Source organism: Aphidius gifuensis, linkage group LG1, assembly GCF_014905175.1.
Source record: "Aphidius gifuensis isolate YNYX2018 linkage group LG1, ASM1490517v1, whole genome shotgun sequence".
NCBI classification, from domain to species: Eukaryota; Metazoa; Arthropoda; class Insecta; order Hymenoptera; family Braconidae; genus Aphidius; species Aphidius gifuensis.
The window spans coordinates 23342357-23359086 of NC_057788.1; the positions used below are offsets into that span (position 1 = coordinate 23342357).

At 22.1% G+C, this 16730-nt stretch overlaps 1 protein-coding gene across 1 annotated transcript; it reads right to left on the bottom strand.

Moving 5' to 3' along the window:
• Nucleotides 1-201: 201 nt before the first annotated feature.
• LOC122853621 (nose resistant to fluoxetine protein 6-like) lies at nucleotides 202-13825 on the bottom strand. Its single transcript, XM_044154073.1, has 12 exons — nucleotides 13152-13825; nucleotides 10653-10855; nucleotides 9466-9674; nucleotides 5584-5840; nucleotides 5220-5390; nucleotides 4867-4960; nucleotides 4669-4788; nucleotides 4415-4580; nucleotides 1208-1383; nucleotides 988-1117; nucleotides 566-883; nucleotides 202-492 (listed from the first exon to the last, which is right to left on the bottom strand). Exons 1-12 carry the CDS (start codon nucleotides 13618-13620, stop codon nucleotides 367-369), a joined length of 2439 nt encoding a protein of 812 aa, XP_044010008.1. The 5' UTR covers nucleotides 13621-13825; the 3' UTR covers nucleotides 202-366.
• Between the last annotated feature and the right edge of the window lie 2905 nt (nucleotides 13826-16730).

Here is a 16730-nt window from a genome sequence, read left to right on the forward strand (position 1 = left end):
TTTGAAGATTAAAAAAATAAAAAGCAATTTATTTTTTCCATAACTACAATAGTATATATTATTAATATTTTTATTTATTTTTTTTTAATATTTATATATTACATTTTAATATTTTACAAAAATTATTAATTATTAAAATAACGTTAAAATAAACTTTTCAAAAAAATATATATGATGTTTAATTTAAATTTAACTCTTTATTATATCGTAAATAATTAATTTAATATTTAATATTTTCATAAATTTTTATCGGCACTTTTAATATTTTTCTCAATTATTTTCTACAATATGTAAATTTTTGCAAGTTCATTTGCATTTCATTTACTAAATTCAATTAAAGTCTTAATTTTTCTTTTAAATTTTTTTTTATCTCGTTCGTTTATGCGTAGAAAATGCAATTTTTAATAAATTCACAACTGGTGCTTCAAATGCCAATGATAAAAAAAATGACAATAAATATGATGCAACCAAATTACCAAAATATACAATCAACTAAAATCAAAAAACAATATAAATTAAATTAACAACAAAATAATCTATCAATTAAGTAAATTTAAAAACTTACAACAATGCCATTGTGAAGATGAAGAGGACCATCCATTTGTGTACTTATTATCATCATTAAAACTGGATGTACCAAGTATGCACAATATGTGAGTCTTGATAGTGGATACATGAGTCGTAATGAAAGTAAACTATTGACAATTACTGCTGATCCAGTACAACATTGTATGACAATAAATGATATACTAATAGCCCATGCTGTATGACCAAATGCAGCATATATTGATGATGTTGTTACTGTTAAATTATCTGGATAAAGACCATATACAACACCAATCATTGTTCCAGTACTTGCAATCCATCCAATAAATTTAAACCACTTTAAATAAAACAAAAAAATTTAAATAATATTTAACTTAATTGTTAATTATTATTGAAGAAAAATAAAAAAAAAGCAAAAGTTATTAAATTTATAATACTAACACCAGGTGTATGAAGTTTACAACTTGTCTTGAAAAGCAACCATCCAGTAATAATACCGACAAAGTAGGGTCCAGCCCTGAGCCATGGTTTGTCATAAAGTTCATCAAATAATGCAAATGGTTCTTGAATTCTTTGATAAATAATTTATATTAAAATTAATTTCTACTAGTTATTATCATCAATTTAAAGTTTATAATAATTAATAACTTTATTTATTTACCTGGCAATATAATCATTACTGTAGGCAATTGAAAATGTCGTTATCCATGATGTAATCATTAAAAAAATTATACTTGCTACAACAGTTTTAAAATATTTTACTGATAACAAAAGCAAAAGTATTCCAAGTACATAAAATTGTGTATCATTTGCCATGTACCAACTCCACATCATGCACTATAAAATAAATAATAAATTAATCAATAATTTTTTATTTATAATAATAATATAGCAAATATTATTGTTGTTAGATTTTTTAAATTTTTTATTTACATCAAAGATCATTGAACTTTGATATACACATTAAAATGCAATGAGTGTTTTTTTGAAAAAAAAAAACTATTTCAACATTTGTTTGTCCTTCGATCAGGTGAATGGAATTATTGTCTTGATTATTGCAATGTTGTACATGATGAATTAATCATTACAAATATATATTAATTGAGACTAACATGGTTATCTTGTTGCAATTTTTTTTCCTCATGAATAACTGCATTTATTTCTTTTTTTTTTCGTTATATACATTTTACATCAAACGTTAGTTTTTTTTTTTTTTTTTTATTATCAATTTTTCATAAGTGAATATATCAAGTAATCATGGATATTATTTTCATATTTTGTATAAAGGGAGGTATAAAAGACAGACTCCGGAAAACTTGTAGAGAATATCGAAAATCAATTTTCAGTGTTCAACTTTTAATATGGGGGTTGAGATAAAAATTTAAAATAAATTTAAAAAATAATTTATTATTTCATTTTTCATGACAATAATTATTTTTTTGTTTATTTTTATTTTTATATAAAATTTTTAAAAGCTTTTTTAAATTTGTAGTCTTGGACATGAAACGATTTATTTCAATGTGACCTATTTTATTCGTATCACGATTAAATGATAAGAACCATGTTAAGAAAATACTGAAAGTGTTTGTCTACAATAAACATAAAAAATTGTGGTTAATAATAAAAATAAACATAGAAAAATAATGACAAAAAAAAGAGAATGGGTATATATATTTGATATTAACGATTTGATGTTATCGTTTTTTATGTCCATGATGACCAAGACAATTCCAAGTAAATTATCATCCAGCCAAATAAAATAAAAAGAAAAAAAAATTGAAATCAATTTGAGGGGGTATAATGGTTTAGCTTCTTTTAGTTTATTTTATTTTATATACTTTTTTCTATTCATCGAGTGATGCTGACAATGAAAGATCCATTGGTTATAGAAAAAAAGAAAAAAAAAAATCTACAATTCACATGGGGATGGTTAGGCAAGACTAAGTCGATAATTTGAAATGAAAAAAAAAAAAAAAAAAACAAACAAAGTGTATAGGGGACTGGATGAATTTTGTTCTTTAGTCGATTGAAATTTTGCCGATATCTGTTAATTCCACTTGGTTGGGCGTTCGCTATAGAATTTTGTAATTCAAAAAGCAAAAAAAAAAAGGGAAAAAACAATAGAGGGAACCTGATAATTCAGACTAAACTGTTGGACATTGGGATTTTGATTGAGAAACATATGGGGCTAGGGTACCCTTTTACCAGAATCATTTTTTTTTTTTTGTCTTTCATTTTTTTGTGCTGGACCCAAGTGAGTTATCAGCTGGCGCCAGAAATCTGAACAATCGGATCAACAAACACACGCGCTTCACTAATCAACCCTCAATCAATTTTGTTACTTTTATTTTTAAATTGAAAGTATAGACATTTCGGATTTGTCACTATTACGTATCTTGATTTTAATTTAAAAATTATGTCTCTAAATATATTTTATATATTGAAAATTTATTTTTTGTTATTATCGATTGAAATATAATTTAAAATAAAAAAAAAAAAGTATATCTATATTCGTGAAAGTAGGTCCTTTTGTTATTATTAATCGGAATATTCTTAAAAAAAAAAAAGAGCCTAAAATTTGTGGAGTTATTATTAAATTTACGTTTTATTAAATTTCTTTTCTTTTTTTTTTTTTTTACTATTTTTTTTGAGGCAACGCGTCAGCGCAAAAATGAGAACGAATAAATTTTTTTTTTTATTTTCAAGTCTCATTAAGCCGCATATATCAGAGGAAAAAAAATAAAAAAAAAAAGTTTGGCAACATGAAAAAAAATTATAAAAAAAAAAAACGAATTTAAAAATGAAAAATGATATAAAATTAAATAAAATGTTTACTGTTAAAAAAAATAAAATAAATAAATAAAAAAATTTGAGATTATTTTTGTTATAAGCTGGTGCGATTAATTTTGTTTAATTACAGTAAACTCGTTGAAATAGTTATTGTATTATTTTAGCAATAATAAATTAACGGAAAATTTTTTTTTTTACAGTTTTACAAATATTATTAAATCATTTATGAAAGTTGATAATATATGTTTTAAAAATTATTCATGATTTATTTTTTTAATTCCTCAAGTATATTGTGATTATATAAATTGAGTAATATATTTAAAATATAAAATGATCTATTTTTTAAATATAGAATATTTTAAATTTATTAAATACTTCCTATGTTTTCCAAGATGAAAAAGAAAAAATTAACTGACGATTATGTTTGATAATAATTTTATAAACTTTACTCTCCATATGTATTTAACAAACCTACATAAACAAATAAAAAAATACACACTCTATTTAAAAACGAATAAAAAAAAACTCGTATTAATAAATTTTGATATGGTTTGAAATGAGTTTCATGTTGTTGTATACTTAGGCAAACTCAATCTCAATGCATGCATGTGCATATATGTATTTTGCAACTGGTTTTGTGTGATTGTGTATCAAAAAAAAAAAATAGGAAAGCCTGTCTCTTAGTTACTGTTGAAATTAACTGTCTCAACATTTGCAGACAAATATATTTTTCATTCGTAAAAAAATGTTTTTAGGTGATAATTTTTAAGCCTATCAATTTTTTCAAGCTTTTTTTTAGTCAGTTTTTCTTTTTATTTTTATGAAGTCAAAAACTTTTCCACTTGCAAGATAAAAGAAAAAAGAAAAAGAACAGAATAAACTCTGATTCAAGTTCATTTTTTTTTTTCCTTTTTTTTTCATGTATAAAAAAAAGTATGGTCCATTAGCACGTTGTTCGTACTTTTTCTTTTTTTCTTTTAAAATTGTTGAAAATGGTCTTTGACCTAAATTTCATGATAACTTTAAAAATTCATTGAGTTATAAAATTTTTTATGTTTTATTAAATAATTAGTCTTACCATTTCCGTTCGTGGATACAGTGAATTAATGTAAAGAACATTTCGCCACCAAAATTTTTCACAAGTAACATGATCAATAATAACTGGTGAAAATACTGTTCGTGCTTGTGCATGTTTTATAGAAAGTTCATTAACAACTAGGACAAATAGATAGGCTGGTGTCAATCTTATAAAAAATAAAAATGAAAAATATATTAATTTTAATTATTCAAATTATTCAAAATAAACAATAAATATAATAATACAAATTTTACCTGATAAATCTGTAGAGTACCATAATGAAAAATTTACTAAAACTTGATTTAAAAAAATTACGTTTTTCAATTTTAGAAGTTCCCATTGATCGATAAAATAATATTGTCACTAATAATCCACTGTAAAATTAATTAACAATTAAAACATCTATATATTATTAGCATCAATATAAAAAATAAGAGAAAAAAAAAATTAACCTGATAAAGAAGAATGTGTCGACTGAAAATGTTGCATTACTTATTGTTTGAAACATAAAATTCCTCTCGGTGACTGTGCGTAGGGTTTTGTTTTCTGTATTATTGAAAGAGAAAGGTGAAAGTTAATTCAGATTTTTTGATGTTCAGCCAACACATATATGCAAAAAAAAAAAATATATATATGTGATTGCTGCACCTTTTTTTTAAACAGCTAAAGACTAACTTGTCATCTCTATAATTATTTTCAATTATTAAAAACACAACAAGCTCACAAGCTCACATGTTAGATCATTAATAAATTTATATTATTAATTTTTTTATATCAAATGAATGAAAAAATTATTGATTCTTACCTGCTATTGAAAATACTTGAAGATAAGTATGAACTACAATAACCCAGCCTAATGATAATACACGAAGACCATGAAGACAAGTTAAACTGTCACGTGCTGCTGGCTCAGTACTTAATATTTTACTACCATTTTCAATTGGACTAAAAGACATCAAACATCTCATCCAAAAACCTGTTTAAATATAAAATTAATTTAAAAATTTAAATGGGTAAATTGTTTTCTGTTTTTTCTGTTCTTTTTTTTTCCATTCAATTAAATATTAATGATATTTGTCTAATGCAGATGAACAAATATTCATTATATACTTGAATGAAGAATATTTTTTATTTAGTTGAAAAGAAAAAGAAAAAAATAAAACAATAACCTCTGTTTCTCTGGCGCTTGACACCAATTGCATGTTGTATTGATTCTCTTCTTATTTTATCAATTAATTCTTTGCCATTATCTTGAATCATTGATATTCTTCTGCCTTCAGTAAAATTTTTATCAATATAAACACCTTTCTCATTATTATTTGCAGCATCTAATGATGTTGATTCAATATCGGGTATTGATTTTAATCTTTTATAGTCAAACATTGTTGCTAATAACATTAAAAATAATATAACACCAGCAATTCCTCTGCAAATATAACAAAAAAACAATGATTATTTAACAAAAAATCAACAAACAATAATACATTGGACAAAAAAGTCTTAATTAAATGTTTTTTTAATTTTTATTTTCATATAAAACCACTTGGTTTAACTAATTAACAGCAGAGAATCTTTGTAAAAATTAAAAAAAAAAAAAAAATTCTGTTCGTTTGGTTCCAATTAAAGCATCAAAAATCTACTGTATGTCGTTTTCCACTTCTCGCCAATTAAAAAAATTATCATCAGAATATTTTTTAACAAGTGTACCGTGTAATTATATACCACATTTATATATAGGTACAACTTTTTTTTGTTAAAAATATAAAAAAATATTTATTCAATGAAAATATCGTAATTTCACTTGATGCATTTATTAATTTATTTATTTAGTTATTCAGAAATAAAATAATATATATTCATATGTGGCATGTAAAAAGTGAGGAATATTATTGATGCTTAATAAAATTCATTTAATATTTTACACAATAGATTATTTATTCAAAATACATTGAAAATTTACGCAGCTTTAAATTTAAATTGTGTAATAAATTCATGAAAATTAAATTTATCAAGTTTATTTAATTATTATTTTTATTTATATTAAAAAAAATGTTTATCAATGAAATAAAATATCAAAAATATATATTGAATTTATATATATAATTATTGAACTATATTTATTTTCATTTAAATATTTAAAATAAACTTATGCAAAGTTTAAAATAAATGTTCATTTTTTTTTAATTATATTTATTTCCTCAATTAATGATCAAATTTGTTCATCAATGGAATGTACTTTGCAATACCATATAGAAATTGCATTTGACCACTTTCACGACGACGACTAGACATAAACTGGTCAATGCTTTCTATATATCGTATATCTCTTGTGTAACTTTGAAATTAAATATCAAAACTTGGATATTTTTTTAAAAACTTTACACTATTAATAAAAGTAACTATTAAAAATTATTAATTGTTGATGATTATTATATTTTTAATTTAATCAATATTAATTAATTTGTAAATTTTTGAAAATTTATAATTTTTATTTTTTATAATAGATACTTTTTCATGGTCTTTTTTTAAATTTTTTTTTCTTTTTTTGGTGTCAGAGTAAATGTAAATTGTGAGCTTGACAACATGGCGTTGTAATAAAGAGAATTATTTATCACATGACATTCATCTTCCTTGTCCTGAATCCTAGAATATGTATATTTTTTTTTTTTTTTTGTCTTTTGACAATAATTATAAAACCCACGTTTGTTTTTCATCTTGCTTTCAGCCTTAGACATTTATTCACAAACTGTGTCACCACAGTAAAAATGTTGTTATATAAAATATAAAATTGAAATGAAAAAAAAATAAAAGAAAATGGAAAATTCAATGTGTGTACGACTATTGACTAGTTGTCATATCAAAAATATGTGAATATGATAAAATATATATATATATATAAACACAAATGATTTACAGTCCAATAAATTCATCATTTTTAAAAAATGCATTCGACAAAATTTATTGTTATTAATTATATGTATATAGCAATGATAAATATTAACTCAAAACTAATTATTTGTTTGGTCAATTTTTTTCATCTATTTTAATTTTTCCATGATAAAAATCTTTTTGCATCGTTAAAACTATATTTATTTATAAAAAAAAGTGACGTTTATTCAGTCATTGATTTTTTTTTTGTATTGATTGAACCCCATATACAGAAAAAAACAAAAAAAAAAACGTGCAATTTAATTCTTGATAGAGGGCAATGACAATTTAGATTGTAAACTACCTTGAAAGAGAAAATTATTGTGTATGTATGTACATCAAGAATACATTATATTTATCCTGAATAAATTTTAATGTTTTTATTTTGAGCAAGGTCGATTAGGTTTATTTAAAACTTCATATACATATATCTAATCATATTTATCGGTACAATTTTTTTTATTAGTCATTCAAGGTTAATCGTGTGTGTCCCAGTAATAAATAATTTTTCTAAAAATTATTTATAAAATAAACAATATCTAATATTAGTTTTAAAATAAAATATGAGTAATTATATATTTTATTTTAAAATTATTAATAACCACTAATTAATTTATGCTTGTTATATACCTATATATTTATTTTTTTTCGAAATAATTGTTAATTATTACTAATATAATCAGTCATTAATTGCATCATATGAGTAATTTTATTTTCAAAAAATCCATGAGTCATGTGTTGATTTGATAATAAATTTACGCAACAGGACATTGCATTTTGAATGTGTATTTAGTTTCACTCGAATTTATGTACATTAGTCCTTAAAATTTTTATACATCTAATGTATAAGTTGACAAATATAAATATATATAGCAAAATGATAAATTAAATATCAATTATTTAGTTTGTAAATCATTATTTATTTTTATTTTTTTTTATAATCATTTTTTATATCAACGTATATCTTGCTTTATCGATAGATAAATGTGTAATAAATGACAGAGAATTTTTTTTTTTATTATTTCAAGTACGTATGTATAAATGCGGGAGTTGCACAAGTGCATCAGAAAGAAAGTGCAGAAAGTGTTACGCGAGCGCGTGCGACCTATCTATCGTTTGTGATTACATACACGCACAAATACATTTACATGTTAACTTAGGTATGCTCAAATCGATAGAAAAATTTGACCACGTCTACAAAGTTGGTTCAAGTACTTTATAGTTGACACACAATATATCTTCTCGACCCACAAAATATTCAAATAAAAAAAAAAAAGAAAAATGTTATTTCTTTTTTATCGTTGAAAAAAAAATAAAAAAAATCAGTATCATGAATCACAGTTTAAAAGGCTCAATAAATATTCTTCACTGGATATTTTTTTTTTTTTTTTTTTTTTTTCTTTTTAGAACTAGATTTATGTCTAAATCCTATATTGATTTCATTGAAAATATTTTTAGCTTTTTTGGTGTATCTATATATGCAAACAAATTGAGCTTGTAGAATTTTTTTTTAATATAAAAAACATGATGTCATCATTTTACATAGTGTGCTTTTATATATTTTATTTTTTTCAATTTTAAAGCAATTATATAATAGTTACCGTTAAATTTTTTTTTATCAATAAAAAATGTAGACACAACGAGACAATTAATTTGCCATAACATAAAATTTATCTATACCTGTATTAATTAAAAAATTTACTGGCTTTAAAAAAAAACTAATAGCTACACAATGTTGATGAGACAAAAGATTATCCAGATTTAATTTGTATTCTCGGCTGATGAAGGAAAAAATTAACTATATATATAATTTTGAGCTTTGATAATCCTTGTTTTTCATGTCTTGACACGAAGTATTATCAGATTGTTAATCCAGCACGTAAATTAAACGTCCCTTAAGAGTTAATTAATTATTATATTCAAACACTCATCAATCAAAAAGATCTTGATAATACATATATCCAATTAGCAAGTTCAAATAGTGTGTAACGCATATTAATTTTTTAAAATAGGAAAAAAAAATTATTATATATTTTAAAAACTATAATGTGCAATGACAGCGAGTTAATATATATATATATGCGTATTATTAATAATTATTTCAACAAGAATTGTTAACTTACTCAAGAACATAAACTTTTGGATCATCCCAAGCGGAATAATTACTTGATGGTACTGGTTTAACAGCGACAATTGTTATCTTTGGTCCAATTGAATGATGAGTTGAGTTACCAACTTGTTCAACACGATCAGCACTTGCTCTGAGCATTGATATTAATGATATTCTTTCACATGTTGCTGGTAAACATAGACCCAAAAATATTTGTCTTGTCTAAAAATAATAATTCATAAAATATTATTAAATCAATTTATTATATACAAATTTTATTGTGAATAATCGAAAGATTTATTGTCATTTGTCTGGTTGGTTGGATGATTTGATCCACATAAAACCATTTAAATTTTTCAGCAATAGAATATATTATTAAAATATATATTATATAATAATATTCACAATACAATTTTTTTGTTAATAAAAAAACAAAGATATATTTTTTAAAAATGAATCAAAGTTATATATACTCAATAAGTTTAGTTTAAGAATAGTTTATTATTACTAAAAAATATAGTTAACATAACAATTTTAATTTAAAGTTTTTATATATTATTATAAATTATAGTTTTAAAGTTATATAAATTTGATTCATATCTACAAACTTTAAATTGTCAAAAGTAAAAGATCATAAGTTCTTTTTTTAATTTTTTTTTTCGTAACGATAGGTACGTGAGTGACCCACGTGTCATCAACTGTGAATTTAACTTAAAAATATTTCAAATAATACTTGTTAAAAAACATTTTCATATGTATAAAATTCATTGTAAACATTTTCAGAGATAAAATTTTAGGAAAACGTACAAAATTTTATTAAATTTGTTACGTGATGTTTTTTATTTTGTTTAAAAAAGTTGGTTTTTATATGTTTGTTTGACGACAATATGAGCGCATGTAATATTAATTTAAACTAAAGATGAGTTTTACATGCTATACTAACTATAGTCCACTCAAGCCACACTAAACTACCAGTTGAATGACCACAATTTTGAAAATTTTTTTTACGCACAAAGTAAAGAGAATAAAAATGAATAAATTAATTAATAATATTATATGATCAAATTTTGGTTAATTTAATTCAAGACTGAGTTGTTTCTATGCTTTTTTTTTAAATTTTATTTATGAATATTTATGTTTTTTAAAGTGCAATACTTTATGAAATATTTAAAAATGTATAACTTAATTAATATCACTTACCGAGGGCTCAATATCACTTGGTAAATTAAGACCCATTCTTGCAACATGAAATCTCACTTTATATGGTGGTACATCAATACCAGAAATTCCAGATAGTCCATCATCACCAGTATTATTGAGTTCTTTACAAAGTGTACTTGAACCAAGCCAAAAGCCATTACCAAAATGAAATTGTGAACTGTAACGTCCACTTGCATCTGACACTGTAAAATAAATTATTAATATACATTAATTATTATTATTTATATTAATAATAAATAATTAATTTATAATAATATATATATATATTTTATTGAATATATATATTTGAAAATTGTTGAAGCATGCTTGAACATTTATTTTTAGTTATGCAAATTACGCAAATAAGTGTTAACTCTTGATATGCACAATTTACAGACTAGAAAGTTTTTTAAAGTTGATGAGCTTGTCTCACTGTCACATAATCAACAAATTTTTGTTAAATATAATTTCCTTTTTTTTCTTTTTCCCCTCAATGTATATGATTGTTGGTTTTTTTAAATTATATTTTCTTTAATTAGAAAAAATATTACTAACCAAGAATCATCATTTTTCAAATTAGTTTTTTTATTTATTTATTTTTTTTTAATTATTTAGACATTTATGCCTTCATAAATTTATAACAAGCCTACTTAAATTTTTTTATGTGTGTAATAAAACTTTTTTTTTTTGTTTTCTTTTTTTAGAAGAATAATTGGCAATTAATTAGTATATTTAATTTTTTTTTTTTTTTTATACAGAAAATGTTTACATTGATTTTTTTTCTAGGTATAGTTATAAACATTTGTTTTTTTTTTTTTTTCTAAGAGAAAAATGTATGTACATTTGTTCATTTTTATTCAAGAAATATTTTTAATTTAAAACCTTTTTTTATTTACTGGAATGTAAACATCAGTCTTTCAATGCAATTTTTTTTTATTTTATTTTTTTGTTAATATACTTAATAGTTATTTTCTGAAAATTCTTATAGAAAAACGGATTGGTAGAAATTTTTTTAAATTTATCAGACAATTAGAGATAGACTCAGACTATTTTCAAAAAAATTCTCATCGTGGGCCAAGCATTATTTATCGATTGCGAAATCATATAAACCGTATTATTGAGATTTCGACTTTATAAAAAATTCTTATTTAATTTAGGATGAATAATTATGATAAATTTTAATTAAATAAAATAAAATATTGATATAAAAAAAATACTAGAATTCGCAATTATCAAACTCAAGAATAGATTTTTTATTTTTTCATATTTTAGTTTAGTTTTTTTTGTATATAGGGATCACTTATTATTGATTCTACTGTATGCATTCATGTCATGTCAGTTTTTCATCCAACAGAAAGTTTAGTAATTACGTATGACAATTGTTCCAGTGACTCGATGAAACACTTTGTCAATAAATAATTAAAAAAGTTTTTCTCATTAGTTGCATCAAAATATTCGTAGTATTGTGCATATACATTTGATAAAACAAAAAAATACTTGATTTCTCTGACGGTTAATAAATATATATTTATTATAATAATAATATTAATAACAAATTTATATTTTCTATTATTATTAAAATAAATAATAAAAATTGCAAAATAAAAATGATTTGCAAATATTTGATGATATATAAGTTCTAATCATGTTTTTTAAAAAAATCCGGTGATTTGTAATTGCAAAATTTTTCAATGAAATTCAACTTTCGTAATAAATATATAGAGAAAAAAAAATTAGAAAAAATAAGATTACAAAATAATTAACTGTATATAATATTAATGTACTTTCGACTTTGATACGTTTGAATATTATTATTACTTTTTTTTTTTTTTTTGATGATCATAAATTTATACGAAAAAAAAATATTCAATAATAGTTACTATTATATTGGCATAGTAATCGTATTGTATGATAAGTATCGAAAAAAAAAAACCATTTAATAAAAAAATTATTAGCAAATTAGTATAATTAAAAATAACTGAATTTTCAATAAAAATTTATTAACTTTTAATTAAAATGTACCAAGCATACATGGTAATTTTAATTTTTTTTTTTCTCGACAAACTTTAATAACGAAAAACATTATTGAATGAAAAATTTTGATGGTATATTCGAAATAGCATATGAAATCTTAAAATAAAAAAAAAAAACAACTATACATTGTATTGAAATTAAAATTTTTTGTTAATTTAATTTGTCGAATTAAAAGGGTTGTTGTTATAGTGATATTATGCAGTTTGATTTCCGTTATATTTTTTAGAAATTGCACAAGTTTTAAAATATAAGAAAATAAAAAAAGTCAGTGGACGATAGAAAGTGAAAGGTTTTTATTTATATTTTTAAATGTATAGTGTCACTTTCGTGGACGTTATGAAAGGCACCTTGAATGTCATTGAACAAAAAAAGTTTATTCTTAATATTTTTTCTTATTTGTAATGAAAAATAAAAAGAAACCTAAATATATATTTGCAAATTAAAGAAATAAATTAATAATCTTACTTTTAGCTGCCCATAATTTTCCATTTTTTAATGCAAATAAAAATCCTTCCATGTCATTACGACAATTATCAGTTAATATACCAGGTACACGAATCCATTTTAAAGGATCATATAAATCATTTAACCACTGTATACTATTTCCATTTGATACAATTTTTTCACTCATAAAATCTAGGTCAAGATCTCGTGGCACTTCCTCATTTTTATCAACAACATTTTTCAAGTATTTTTTCCAATCTAACTCTGGATTATTTTTACTAAATGATATTGAACGACCCTTTGGTTTTAATAAATCTATATTATCAGTATCATTATTATTATTATCATCATCAATATTTTTAATTGTTATTTCAATTTTTGGTTTTAATGATTTACCTAAACGTAATATATTTGATTCATTCATTGACAATCCATATTCAATATAAAAAAATATTTCAATTATAATGATAATTAATTTTATTGACATCATTATGATTTAATTATTTTTTGCTCCTTTTTTAATTAAACAACAACAATGATAATAATAAATTCACTTTTTTCACAGTTTGTTGGTAAAGTTAATTATCATGTTCTTCATTTCTTCAAAGCAGCTCATTATTTTAAATTATTAAAGCTGACTTATTGTTCTTTTTAAATTTTAAAATTTTTAAAAATGTTTTTTTTTTTTTATTTTTTATTGTATTATATTTATTATTTATATCAACTTGTTTTAAATTCAAAATTAATCAATACTTGTAAAAACTGATGAATCAGGCTTTTTTTTTTTTTTACATTTTTTATCTTTTTTATTTAAAAAAGTTTTTTCATTTTTTTTTTTTTTTCTTAAAAACACACAGATGCTTTATTCGAAAGTTTTTTTTTTTTCACAAAAAAAATTTATATCTCAGCAAAATATATTTTTTTATATTGAAGAATATATATTTTTATGAAATATCAATTTATTTTAAGAGATATAAAAGTAATTAATTTATTGTCAATATTATTGAATGTCATAAAATTTACTGATCAAGCTAAAAGCACTCAATACATCAGTATTGACGTTTGACAGGATATTAAAGTTTCTTTTGATCAAGTCAACTTGATGTTACTTGACATAAAAAAATATATAATTTTTTTATTTATTTATTTTTTTTTATAATGTTAGTGTCACTTTACTGTTACTTTTATTTTTGTGGTAGGTGAGAGCCGGTAAGCACACGCGATTCTATACGCACTGAATGAATAAAATCAGTATAGCTTTACTGTCTTTGTATTTGGTATCCCCTTTCTCTTGAAATTTTTCCCCACAATAATATTAAAAATTACAATCACTCATTATTTAAATAAATGAAAATTTTTTTTAAAAATATAATGATTACTTAATATTGCATTAACAATTAATATTTTGCAATATATTACATTAATATATTTTTTGTTATTAATTAAACGTTAATATTTGATCGAAAAAAACAAATAAGAAATAATATATGTCATAGATTATAATTGAAGTGTTGTAATTAATGGTTTATTAGGAAAAAAAAAAATAATAATTACGAAATAATATATAAAAAATAGAAAGATGCAGCTATTATATTACTTTTGACCCTAAAAAGTTTATACAGGAAATTTAATATACAAGGGGGTGGTTTTTATTTATACAATAGCTAAAAAAAAAATACAAATTAAATTTAGAAAAACATAATATCATTATTACAATTAAACATTAAAAAAAAAAAGGGAAAATCATTTTTCATTTATTTATTTCATTGGGGTGGTGACTTTATAAGTAAACATTTTTTTTTCATTGCTTAAATCTACAGTGATTTTATCATAGTTGACAATTTTTTTTTTTCCTCCATTTACTAATTTGTTTATACTTTTTCCAGTAGAGATATCATAAAAGTGAATAACACATATTTTTTTTTTTTTTTTTTTTATATAAATTGAATACAGATGAGAAAATCTGACGCATGAATTGATTTCATATATATTTTTTTTCGTTTTTTATATCGAAGACTGATGAAATGTAAAATGTATTTGCGTCTGATTTTCGTAAAGAAGGTCACATATACATTATATATATTGTACATTGAATACTTTATATATATATCTTTGGGTATATATAATTGTGTACTTTAGACTGTACAATATATGTAAAACCCTTTCACTATATGTAAAAAGCCTCAGGGATAAGAGGGTGAAAGATCTTTGATATAAATATTCTGTATATATTATATTTATACACTGAAAAAAAAAAGTCATGTCAACTAAAAGAAAAGTATCATATTGTCAATAAACATAAATAGTATATAAAGCTTTGTATCTATTTTCGCATGTAAAAATATGTGAATTAATTTAAAAAATTGTTGTGGAAAATTGTGCTTGGTCACCATCTGGTCTTATATAACAAGCAAATAGCACATTGCTTTCTATATGTGATCACAATCCATTAATGTCTTCGTGTTTCTATGTGTATTTGTATATTTATAACCGGTCCTACCTCGGAAAACAGGATATGTTCTATATAAATAGTTTAACACTATAAAATTCTATCTCAATTCGCAGAAAATTTATAGTAAAATCAATATATTTATAAACTAAATTCATTTAATTGTTATCAATATAATTATTTTGAATAATTTGCTAATATTTAATGAAAAGGGGTCTTGATAATTTGTCTATTTATATAGTAAAATTTTGATGATGGTATATAAGAGAGTAAGTGGTGTGTCTAATATGGATGCTGTTTTTACTCTCGTAACTGAGAAGATATTGCCTTTTTTAGTGTAAAGTTGCAAAAGCTAGTAAGTAGTAAGTCACGTTTATGTGCAGACGATTTAATTTCACAAACCATTTGATATCGCTCGATACAGTCACATGATAATATATTCAATGAAAACGATTACGTGATGAGAAAAAAATATACTACTTTTGTTTTATTTGTTGAATTAAAAAAATGTAAAAAAAAAAAAATAGTACCTTATTGTCATTATAATTATTTATTCATATTTTAATTTCAAAATTTTTATTCAACAAATATAATCAAATAAATAATATCTATTTTATTAAATTCATAATATCTACAGATTAAATCATAGTTTTCACTTTATCCCTTACAACATCTTTTCGCCAAATCAATGATAAACAACAAAACTCGTTAGATATTATTATTATTTTTTTATAATTTTGCTTTTACTTGTTTCAATGGTTATCACGTAATGATGATGTATATGAAAATAAATACAGACTATTGCATTTAATCGCGGAAGGGAAAGTCAATATCGTTATTGCCTGGTTTTCCTTGATTATTTTGAAGAAATTTTTTTTACGGAAGAAGAAAATTATATGACAATATTGTCGTGGTGAAAAATTAAGGCTATCATAATATTATACATCGTTGATTTTTTTTTTTTATATAATTATGGTATCTCTATATTTTTGAGCTTTTAAAATTAGATAATATTGATTTATTATTACGTGAAAAGTTGAGATAAAACATTGTACATTATGATCAACTGAGTTGGTCTCTGTACTTTTCAAAAAAAGAGTTAACTATTATGATGTCAGTAGATAAAGAAGATATTTAATATAAAAGTAATT

What these genes read in the sequence shown, in the direction of transcription:
- LOC122853621 (XM_044154073.1), bottom strand. Translation starts at nt 13,620, where the DNA reads ATGATGTCAATAAAATTAATTATCATTATAATTGAAATATTTTTTTAT. An exon ending in GACACATTCTTCTTTATCAG is followed by an intron (nt 4,789 to 4,866) that starts GTTAATTTTTTT and finishes TTAATTTTACAG; the next exon opens with TGGATTATTAGTGACAATAT. An exon ending in GTACTCTACAGATTTATCAG is followed by an intron (nt 4,581 to 4,668) that starts GTAAAATTTGTA and finishes ATTTTTTATAAG; the next exon opens with ATTGACACCAGCCTATCTAT.